At 31.3% G+C, this 12,440-nt stretch overlaps 1 protein-coding gene across 1 annotated transcript; it reads left to right on the forward strand.

Annotated features, from left to right (window-relative positions):
- Positions 1 to 1,675: 1,675 nt before the first annotated feature.
- Positions 1,676 to 7,730, forward strand: LOC129005161 (uncharacterized). Its single transcript, XM_054433976.1, has 4 exons — positions 1,676 to 1,777; positions 3,318 to 3,539; positions 5,451 to 5,642; positions 7,459 to 7,730. Exons 1-4 carry the CDS (start codon positions 1,678 to 1,680, stop codon positions 7,482 to 7,484), a joined length of 540 nt encoding a protein of 179 aa, XP_054289951.1. The 5' UTR covers positions 1,676 to 1,677; the 3' UTR covers positions 7,485 to 7,730.
- The last annotated feature ends 4,710 nt before the right edge of the window (positions 7,731 to 12,440 follow it).

The raw sequence follows: 12,440 nt of genomic DNA on the forward strand, positions 1-12,440 counted from the left end.
CCTCCGAGCGACAACTGACTACAGGATGCTGTAATATTACTATCTAAGTAAATAACAATTCCGTCATTTTGGTTTATACTGTTGTACGAACGATAACAATTGTATCCATCAACGCTACAAAGATCACTATCATCACCTAGCCATGCTTCAGATAGAACAAGACAATTAAATTTAATATCTAACCCTTGTACGAATACTAAGAACTCATCAAAGTTTTTACGATAGCTGCGGATGTTAATGTGAATGATTTTGAATTTTGAATGTCCCACTTCAGTACTGAAGTACCCTCTCACATCTTTCAAGTCTTCAATTACCTTAAAGTTATTATTAATTGAGGCTTCATCAAATAAATCTTTGTTGAGGTTTACCATTTCCTCAAAAATAAAAATAAAAAATAAGTTAGGTTTGAGTTTTTAATTTAATGAATAATTTGTGATATTGTGCGAATGTTTGATTATTTATTTTTTATATTGTTTAGGTGCAATGGTAGAACATTATGGCAATGGTAGATGTGTTATACTATATCATACCGTAAATTTATGAACCAAATTTTATCAAACTGTGTCCTCCCCCCATTGCAAACGCAAAGCTTGAGTATAACTGCAATAAGCATTTTGTACTTATATGCCAACCCCGTACGAAGGATGGATGCTCTGCTAGTCTACGATATATTTCTAAAAATTTTAGCTTAAAGAAGGAATGCTGATAGAAAGAATGCTTTTATGTTTGACTCAAAATGGTGTTAGAAGATTAACACTTGAACGTTCCAAATCTTTTTCTTTTCGCTGAACAAGTAGCATGTAGGACTCTAGCAACAATATAAGACTGTTAGAAAATGTGTAATAGAAAAGCGCAAACCCTGTATAGATAAGTTTATCGGAAATAGCCGTCGCCCCGCCCTACATGTCCCTGCACTCCCTTTTATTGGCATCATATCTTGAATCTCCCCCGTATCACTTTCTTGATATTTTCAAGAATATCTCAAAACACTAACAACCAAAATGTTAAAGAATAAAAAGTTCGAGATAAAAACATATTTTTACAACTCTGAGAACGTTGTATATGAGACAATATTCAAAATTAAGATTTATGGGTTATAATTCCAAATTATAAAGTTAAAAAATACAACAACAAATACAAATAATGTACCTTTAATATCTTGAGTCTCCCTAGTATCATCTTCACCGGGTTTTCGGTGACTTGAGAAGATTTTAAATTATGTAAAGCTGTACAATGATATAATTTCAAAATCAAAAGATACTTTCCAAATTTTGGAAATTGGTGCTAAAAGCCATAGTTAATATAGTTATTTTATAAATAATTACTATGGATTTATGTTTACATAAACACAACAATTTTGTTTTATAATAGGCTAAATGCTTACTATTGTCTTGAGGATAGTAGCATCGTTTTACACGTGTAGAAAAATTGGTTTTTAATGGGTTCATCAAATTTCTTGAATCGTCATTCAAATATAATTATCTATTTATGATAGCAATTACAAAATAACTAAGAATACAATGATTAATGGACATTTAGAATAATACATTTGTCTCAATAGTTAATGATAATACATTTACGGCCTAGTATGACGTTGCAAATAATAGTAAGTTTTCATTAAAACAAAACATTCTACATGATTTTTTTTTATTATCATTTATTTTTTCAGGTTACACAATGGCAGTACAAATCATTCACTTTATTATTTTTGTAAACTTCTGCCTTCAAGTTTCTTTGTGTATACAAACGACGCAAACACCTACACAAACTACTATACGTAAGTAAACCAGGGTTTTAATTGTTTTTGTGTACTCATTAATATTATCAAATTTGAAATTTGATATATATATTTCTTTAAACCTGATGCTTTTGTACATTGATATTGACTTGCAATATCTTACCTAAATCTTAACTTTACATGGACATTTATAAAAAAAATTGTAAGTAAATTCTCACAGACTTATTCATAGGTCAGTGTTTTAACTATTTAGATGTGTTTTTGCATATTTTAGAAATGTAAATAAAGAATTAAGGCTATACATTACATTTTCAGCTTGGTAAATTTAATTTGTTCAAATTCGTAGACGGTATTCGATCAAAAAAGTCAACGACAAAAGAATTTATTTTTTTATTATTTTATTTTACCTTCCAACGGTCAAGAACCAATTTACAATAATATGTTGTATAAGATGACTTAATCTAACTTAAACATATACATACAAAAGTATTTTTGACAAAATGACATGCAGTAAGTTTAGTAAATAATACAATTTCAGCAGTATCAAAATGGACGTACACAAAGCAAAACTTTAAACAACAACCAATGAACAAGAACAAAAACAAGAATAGTAAGTGAAAATATAAATTAACAACAAACAATAAATATATTTAAATTAATTTTTAAAATATTTTATGATGATTCTTGGCAAATATAAACCTGTTTCACCTCCGGTAGATGTTTCTATTAGTGATGTAAATAAAGAACGCAGGCTGTGTATAAATGAAACTGGCTGAATGATTCCGAATAGGAGTATACAATAAGATATCTCTAATAAGTATGCAATAATATCTGGGCTTGAAGTACCAATGGATGAATTGTAGAGTAAGGGAAAATATTAGTTAAAGAAAGTAAAGTTAATGTAAGAGAAAAGGGAATATAATGAGAAATGGTAATGATAAATAGTTCGAAGGACCAGAGGGGTATAATGTCGAGAAAGAGAAATGTTGAGATTAAAGAATATATTATGTGAGTGAGAAAAAATGAACACAATGGTAGTAAGAGAACAAGACACTGTTTTATTTATATTTGAAATACGACATATGTTTTAACAATAAAATAAATAAATAGGATTATAGTACATTTTGCTGGGAAAAGAGTTGTTGAGAGTTTTAACATGAAGTGTTAAATGAATGTTCCAAGTTTACTTTTCACTGGAAACCTAAATACAATTGGTGGATCAAATTTTAAAGATAGTATTTTGTTTGGAAAATGAATAAGAATTCATTTTGTTTTAAATTCTAAGACATTCTTTGACGAATGAAATTGTATACTTGTTTCAGGTCCAAAGGTTGTTCTTATTAGGTTATTCTTTATCCTAGGTTATTAGGTAATTAGGTATTAGGTATTAGGTTTTAGGTGATTAGGTATTAGGTGATTGGGTATTAAGTGATTAGGCATTAAGTGATTAGGTTATTAATTAATTATAAGACTTATTTTGATTACCAAACTGTACATGTTCTCCATCAAAAGGTCGGATCATGAACAAATATATTTGTCAAATATAATATAAACACATGTAATTTCTAACCCGTCCTAGGTCCCACGTTTGCACCTTTGTGTCAGTCCAACAGCGACTGCGCCGCATACTCTGTCTGTGTCCAAGGCCGTTGTCTGTCTCGCATCTGTTCTATGTGTGATGGCAGCGGTTGTCGAGTGGTTGACTGTGGACCCAACGCCGAATGTGACTTTGTTGACCAGCAGCCCAGATGTTCGTGTATTCCTCCCTACGAGTACACTGGCTGTGGTTGTCAATTGGATCGTAAGTTGGCATAATTGTAAAACTTAATACAAATCTACTTTATATGCTTTACCTATAACCATTGACTATTGGATACCAAAGTAGACATCCCATCTATATGGACCAGCTGACGCCAATTCTTTATTAAAAATAACGTAGTTGTGTGAGCCAGTCACAGAATGTGCTAGGGTATAAAATTCTATTTTATACCTTATTTTTTGTTGCTGACCAGGTTGATGAGTCATAAGAGTTGGTATAGCTCCTAAGTTTGACTTGTATTGATAAAAAAGTTGGTGTAGACAGAATTAAGTAATTTAGATCAGCACAATCTATAGGTTCACATCAACTACGACGATGTTTGTAAAAAATCTGGCAACAAACTTAACATGGGAATGGAATGTCTAGTTGTATTAATTGTCAAAGCTATAACCATAGATCCTCATACTCCCTTAGTAGATTTGTCATCATTGTGGATCCAGCTGAAGGCAATTTGATTGTTAGTTCCGTCCGGTGCCGCTAGGATCGTGTTTTTTACGATTAATGTCTTGTTATTTAAGTTCTCGTTAGCTAGACTAATGATCTAATCGCAAACAATATCTCGTCGCTAGTAATATAACCTTAATAATATGACGCATAGAAATGTACAACTCATGAAATTGACCCTTAAATAATAGAAACAATGTTTTGTCAACACTTTTGCCAAGTTTCACCAACATGAAGTAAAACATCAATATTATATATAGACAATAGACAAGTTTATTAGTCATTAATTAATTCACAAGAATTACAATAGACATCGTCAATCTAAACAATAGAAACATTATTTATAAACAACTATAAAATTCAAATCTTTGTTTACAAATTGTAAATTGAAGAAATCACTTAATTTGTACATAGGATTAGATTTACAATAATTGAATTTAGGATACAAAATCACACATCCCACCTGTGACTAGCCGTTGTTTTATACTTTAATATGGTATAGTCAGCTGAGTTTCAATAGGTGAATGAGCCACTCACATAGCACTGATGTAAAAATTCAATTTCCTCTCTTAGTTTTTTGTTCTGATGAATAATGTGCAACATAAATATGATTATAGCTTTTAATCATATTTTAAGTAGTTTTCTTTTCATTCTGGCTTGGTCAAAAGTTAGAATTTTCGCAATAAAGAAATTAATGGAATCTACACACTTAGTAGGTTGCTCAGTTTATCTGGGTCTATTATTATTTTGATGTCTAACTACAATTTAACTTAGTCATAGTCATAGAATGTTTAGTTCTATCAATAGTCAGAAAGGATTACTAGTCAAAAATACAAAGTAATAGGTTGAATATTATTGAAATCTACATAGATTTTTAAGGTGGTATGATTTTTAGTGCATTAGTAGAAATTTAATTGTGATGTTTTAGTTTGAAATATAACAAACCTATTGAGGACTTGTCTAGCACATGGTATCTTTTCAAGAACGAATATCAAATATCAGCTTTCCTGTGACTTCAAGAGTTTCAAAACACAAAAAATACCCTTCAACTGTTTCTTTACTTGAAATTAGCTAACAACCAACTCAGGTTCTTGTATTTGGCATTTAAGTGACGCATAGTACTCTCTCCTATTTTAATTCAAGGAAGAACTCAAGTACATACTTAAAAAAACTGGTGTAAACGTAAAGGGATTTTGCCAAATAGATTCACAGTTAGCTTTGATTAACGAGTAGTTTAAGATTGTAATGGTGCGATCCATACAAATAATGAAATTTTAATAAAGCAACAGTTTGACATCTTTACACATAACTAGTTCTTCATTAAGAAAAAAGTATTTTGATCAACTTATTAATAATGAGTACTATGGAAAATTTGGCACGTTCACATTATGTCTAAAAGCTTCACACATTTTTCTACATAGTTTTTACAATGATACGTTTACTGTTTAGCTCCTGCCCAGAACTGCACCTCGGCCGAAGATTGCCCGATGAAGACAGATTGCATTGATGGCATCTGTATTGACAACTGTTACACACTGTTCTGTGCTGGGGACGCTTTATGCAACACTCATGAGCATGATGCTTATTGTTACTGTCACCATGGGTCATACTATCATCCTAGCTATGGATGCATACTTATAGGTAAGTAACTGGCTGGGTAGCTAGTGGTTAAAGTGCTCGCCTAATAATAAAATACCCCCGCCGCAGCAAACCTGACGCCTAAGCAAATTTCCATTTGGCTGAATTGATTTTCAATTGATCTATTTAAATAACATTAGGTTTAACGAGTACCTAGGTTTGCTGCTACAAGGAAACTAATAAAGTGTGTGTTTTAAGTAAAATAATTATTGCTTAGTATAAAATGAATATATTTGCCAAGTTTGATCAAAAGATATCCATAAACAAGCAAACTACAACATTTTACAATATTCTCCATAAGAATAACATGGGAATTTTAAATTTACCATTTTTTTAGTTTTCTCCGTAACCAATAACCGTACAAAAACACTTTGATATACTGAATTGTTTGTTTTTTTAAGCTCTTTAAGAAGGTTTAGAGAAAAATTGGGAAATTTTGTGTTTTGAGGGTCAAAATTGAGAAAAACCAATTTTTACCCCATAAAACCCCCCATAAAACCCTGTTCCCATGGTCCGATCATGCTGGATCGCGAACTCATTCAAGTTTATCCCGCCTTACACCTTCAAACCAAATTTCATCAAAATCGGATAAAAATTACTCAAGTTATCGTGTTCACGGACACATATATATATATATATATATATATATATATATATATATATATATATATACATATATAAAAATTTGAACGAGTGGTGTTTTTGGCCTCTGGGGACATCAAAATGAAAAAGTAAATCGGTCCCGGGCCTAAGTCTTACCATGAGACCTACGGTAATAGCTACTTCCCTATAGGGAAATTCGCTAACAAGGTTGCCGGTTTGATGAATCAGTTGCTGTTTGATAGCTCGAAACTGGACTCAGCTGTCACTGATCAATATAAATAAATGGGCTTTAAATAAATTAGATCTTAGTCAGTAACAAAGTTAGACAGAACCACTCACACCATTCTACACTCATCCTTCACTCATATTTGAATTTAAATACACACTAGGTGACGCCCAAGATGTTTGGAGTAAAATACGCTGCCCTCTCAATTGATGATTGATGAAAAATCATATCTTAGTCCCTAAAAAGAATCTAAACTTATTCATCATGGTTATAGCTATGGGAGAAAAATAACAAGCTCGATGGAGTGGGATTTTTTCCATCAACAGAATGTCCAGTTTGGAAATAACATTACATTTCTTATACATCAACACTTTAATCAAGTCATACTATTTTGTAATCTATATCATTTATGCATCCCTATTGGCCATCATAGGCATCATATTGTGATGAAAGATAAAAGACAACTTTTATACTAGGACCATTACAGGCTCATTTAACAATGCTTTTAGAAAACTTTCCATGTAGGGAATAAGCTATTATTGAGTTTATTATAGGCCTGTTTATATGGATGTACACTTTATTATTGAAAAAAAAAAATTGTCGTATCAGATGTATACTGGGATGGTAAAATTTAGTCAAGACAAATAATTACGTTACTTAAGCTACTAAGGGATTTCTTTGCTTAAGTTCATGATGATAGTGAGTTTATCCAAGAGAAGATTGTTGACATTTTCCATCAAAGTTATTATATAACTCAGTTTTCATGACAATTTGGGATCCGAAATCTGATTCTGAGTGAGAAAGTATTTAAAAGATTAAAAGACCGGAAAAAATAGCTAAAGCTGAAAAACACAAAATATATAGATACCTATGGTAAATCATTTTTGTCAATATTGTAATTGTTAATGTTGATATAGGTGGATACAAGCTCAAATATTTTTTGTATAAAATAATTAATAGAAATATCAATTATATATTTTTCTATTTCAGAAGAGGAAGAAATAGATGAGGTTTGATTGGTATTGGTCAGAAATGTAAGTATCGTGTTGGTCAACTGAAAATAGTACGCAACATATGGAGTTGTATAGTTTTATAACAAAGAGTAATCTTAAAACTAAGAGTCAATTTATTTTTTGCCAGAAGTAGGAATAGCCTACATATGGGAAAGCAAATGGCGTAAAACATGTACTTTTTATAAATTGAAATAATAATTCTATAACACTGAATTAAGTTAGAAATTTCCTTCAAAATACTGTGCCCCGTACATGAGCTATTACTTTTGTGGTTGTTTAATGCTAGTTCAGTTACCTAAGCTATGTAAACAACCCTTTCTACAAATACCACTCTACTCGTTGTAGGTGATTGTAGTAAAATATACATTGGTTAAGACATTTTCTGCATTCTAAATACCTTTCAATAGATGGTTAAAATTAATATATACAATTTAAAACTAATATTTAAAAACTCAACAAATGTTAAAACATTAAAACAGGACAAACCCATAAAATACAGGGTGATTGATATAAGTGTGCCTTGCGTTTTATTCGAAAACCATAAGAGATATCAAAAAAAGTTAAATGGTAAGTGCCTTGGATTTTTTATTTAAAAAATTTTAGTCAAGTCGAAAAAATATTTTAGCCGCCATTTTTCCAATATGGCCGCCAACTTTGATTTTTCTTATAGAACACCCTGTATTTTATGATGTATTCCGGTAGAAAATGTAATATTAAGACGATTTTATTATTGTGATTTTATTCATAAACCTAACAGTTTCAGAGATAATATATTCGAAAACTATTCGAAATTTCACAACTTAAACCATTATTATCTCTGAAACAATTAGGTTTATGAAAAAAATCACTCGAATAAAATCGTCTTAATATTACATTTTCTACCGGAATACATCATAAAATACAGGGTGTTCTATAAGAAAAATCAAAGTTGGCGGCCATATTGGAAAAATGGCGGCTAAAATATTTTTTTCGACTTTACTACAATTTTTTAAATAAAAAATCCAAGGCACTTACCATTTAACGTTTTTTGATATCTCTTATGGTTTTCGAATAAAACGGCTGGCACACTTATATCAATCACCCTGTGTATAAAACTGAGAAGTGTATTACATGTAATATCTCTAATGACAGTTATTTGGTGTAAGATTTGCTGTACTTTATATAATCAAGGTATACAATACACAGTAAGTGAAGGTTACTCATATTTATGTAATCGTTGAAGAAGCTAAAAATATTTTACAATCGGGCTAGGCCTAATTGAATAAACTGTATTTATTTGATTTCTTCACTTTTCCTTACTCTCATCTAAAGAGGCCACAATTAACTTCTACAGAATGTTTGTAAGGCAAATCAATATTGTCTATGTATATTTTGAGAGAGGTAATACCTGTATTGTATGATACAGGCTTATTGAGAGTTGAAGGAGACTGTTTACGATACGACACGTCGTTAAAAACAAGCTTTTACGAGGCGTGTGACGTTTACGATGACTCCATTAAGGCGCGTGTCGCTGGGAGTGGATATTCTTACTTCATCTTGCCAAGGAGAATTCGAACTTGAAGGTGATTCACAGTAAATCCACGTTATTCTATAAACGTTGCTTTTTTAATTTAATAAGTGTATTCGGCTTATTATCTATATTCAGCTTTAGTCACTAAGGCTCCTCTTTAAATTACCAGCGAGCTGAAATTTTCACATATTATGTGTTTACTAAATACTGCAGTAGAATTACAATATGATGCGGGGAGCGATCGAGTGTAGTTGTAAAACTCGGAACTTTGGTTTCCGAGGTACCGGGCTCAAATCCCGCCAATCACCAATGGATTTTGGACGAAACCTCTAGGCCTAGCCTGGAGTAAACTAAAAAATATCCCTAACTTGTGCCTAGTAAAATAAAACTCATAGATAAAATATACTGTAATGAATTCTTAAACTTTTGTATTATTGAGAAAAATAAATGCACCGTAAACCGTAAACCCATATGCAAAGTCACAGACACATTTAAGAATGGATTATATATTCTAAAGCATATTGCATGTATTGGAGGACTATCTCTTCTAAATCCCCTAAAATATTCTTAACGGTATCGGATCAATCCTACCTTATCCCGATACAACACGTGTATGGATCCATACATGCGGGGACAGCAAGCCTCTTAAAGAATATTGTTCAATATAAATAGAAATGAAACCAAGTTCATTCAACTGTAAATTGAGATTTTGTCATAGGGTCCACGTAAAATTACATGCCACAATAGATTATTGTAGTTTATATGTGTTTACGCATACCTTAGTATACTCATGGTATACTTATAACATACTTATATCAGAAGCACCGAATAGTGTAGAAAAAATGGAAAAGAAAATTATTGAAAATTCTATAACCTAATCACGTTTATATTGAAATGGGTATTCGCAACTAGGAAAACAACGCTATTACTCTACTTGGAGTGAGTATTGTACGTATTTAAACTGCAAATAAGGTGAGCCATAATAAACCTGTACCAAAAAAGAAATTACAAGTGGTTTAAATATTGATAGCAATAGGTGTTTTTGCCAATATATATTATATAAATAAAATTGGAGTTTTGTCTGTACATTGTTCAGAATTATATATTTTTAGGTTATTTTTACGTTTTATACATTAAAGAAGCCGAAACAAGTCTCATCCTAATTTCTGTCTTGTCTGTCTGTCTGTCTGTAACACTCAAGATGACATTTTACGCTATCTTCTCCAGGAAAACGAGAGTACCTATCAAGATCCAAGTCATTTTAATGTATACACTAGATTGGAGAGAGTGTCTTTAGCCATTAAAATATGGCCTCACTACTTTGTAAATAAAATTACGGACGTTCAAAAATGCAGTTTTGTGCGATTTTTGTCAAGTTTTCGTCCAATTTTTTATCACATGGTAATCATCTATGAAATAACGAACAGCTGTTCAGATCAAGATTATTTTTTTCTAACTGTCACTGATATGTTTACAAATATTGTTTACAAATACCGCAACCATTTCTGGTCACGTTTTGAAAGCAAATAATCCCAACCAAGTGAGATTAAAAACGTTTTACTTACATAACGGATTTGATTAATCGAATTATTGATTAATTTGAATTAACAAGTATTTCTTGTCAGATTCAAGATTCAAGATCAGACTGTCGAATGGCAATTACATTAAGTTTTTTATTGTAAAATATCTTAACGATGAATATATTAATGATCAATAGCTAGTTTAACTGATTCTCCAGAAATGGTTTCATAATTAAAAGATTTTTAAAACATACAAGTTAGATTATTCAGGAGAAAACATATATCAGTATGGTAAAGTCAATTGTGTAGTCTTTATATGTTAACTAATAGGTTCACAACAAATTTTCAATTTAAAAACCCCGAACAATGATCTTTGATACTTTAAATTGGTAACGATGATTTATATCTAATCTAACCATATACATTTATAGAATAACAGGATCAGTTGCCAGAAAGGACTGCTATATCAGTGATAAAGGTCCATTCCACCACACAATTGAACTTGGCCAAGTCACCCTAAGCTCTCCCCATCACCGAAACACGAAACACTTATTCAACTTTGATTTTTTAAGTGAATGTCTAGCTACAGCTTTGCTAAAAATACTTAGGATGTGTCTTGAGTATTAAACACAAGCTGTACTTAAAAGCAAGTTTTCATAATTCAATTTTAATTCTTATGCTTAACCGGCCGTTGTCTTTACATTCTTGGTGTTATCTTGTACTTGAGTCCAATCGTTCCCACATGTGGATGCCACATCATAGACGAAACGTCTGGTTTTGTACATGGTGTAAATACCGATTTGACACTGCTTTCACCAGAAGGCCAGTAGTGTATCTAATTTACTTGTTCTGAGTCAATTGTTTAAGTCATGAATTTTTTTACAAAGCATACTTAAATCGTATTTTTTCATTTAGTACTACGAACAATCATATTTCTAAAAACTTTATTTTTCTTAAACTATCCCTCATCAAGTTAAAATACATCAGTAGAGTAGAACATAGCAAAGATTCTCCTCAGATAGTGAATAAATTATAATTCCTGAAGCACTACATGTCAACGAGTAAACATTTCAAAATGGTGCCAAAGGTACATTGAATCTACATAGTTGTGGCCTCCCCATGCTATCGTTACTCTATATGTCGCATTATTCTCACATCGTAACTTTATCTTTCCTTGATCCTTTGAGAATATCTACAACAGTGGAATAAATATGATACTCTAAATGCTCTTCTTATTGTTTTGTGTGCTTTGTACATGAATGTAAAATCGATCAATCGCCTGGGTGGCTAATCTCTATCAAGTTATACTCCATCTTAAGGAAGTGGTAAAGAACCAAAAGAAAGAAGGGATACAATAAAAAACTTCTTGATCAGCATTGTATGTGTAATTAAATTTACGGAAAGTAAATAAAAGAAACGTCTTATAACACTTAAAACATATATTCACGCTTATACTGTTACTTACAAAACGGTAAATGTACAAAAAAGATGGTAAGTGGTGATCGATTTCGATTGGACACTCCAATCATCATCAGACCCAATAAGCGAATGAATGTCATCAAATGGTCTAGGGCTTCTGCATATTTGCGCGATTGCTGGTGAGTGTGTGAACGTGTTTTCTTTTGTCTTTTCTATTTATAATAATTATTGTTATTGCATTTTTGTTTAATCTGTTCTTGATGTGTTAAATATATAGATTTATATTAGATTGAGAAATTCCATTGTATTTTTATTTATTTATATTTAAGTTTGTCAGGTTAAGTGTAAGAGGGCCATGTGGCCCTAACTTTGCCTGGTTAAATAAAGAATGTTTCATCTCCTTTCATGTCACTGAAGCATGTAGTATTTACAAGGAGTTATCAAATTAACATAAATCTAGCTGTGTTAAGGTTCTGCTTACACTGCGAAGTCAATTATTGCATATGTTGT

This window comes from Macrosteles quadrilineatus, unplaced genomic scaffold (genome assembly GCF_028750875.1).
Source record: "Macrosteles quadrilineatus isolate MER2022 unplaced genomic scaffold, UCM_ALF_1.0 Scaffold_17__1_contigs__length_3442018, whole genome shotgun sequence".
In the NCBI taxonomy this organism is placed as follows: domain Eukaryota; kingdom Metazoa; phylum Arthropoda; class Insecta; order Hemiptera; family Cicadellidae; genus Macrosteles; species Macrosteles quadrilineatus.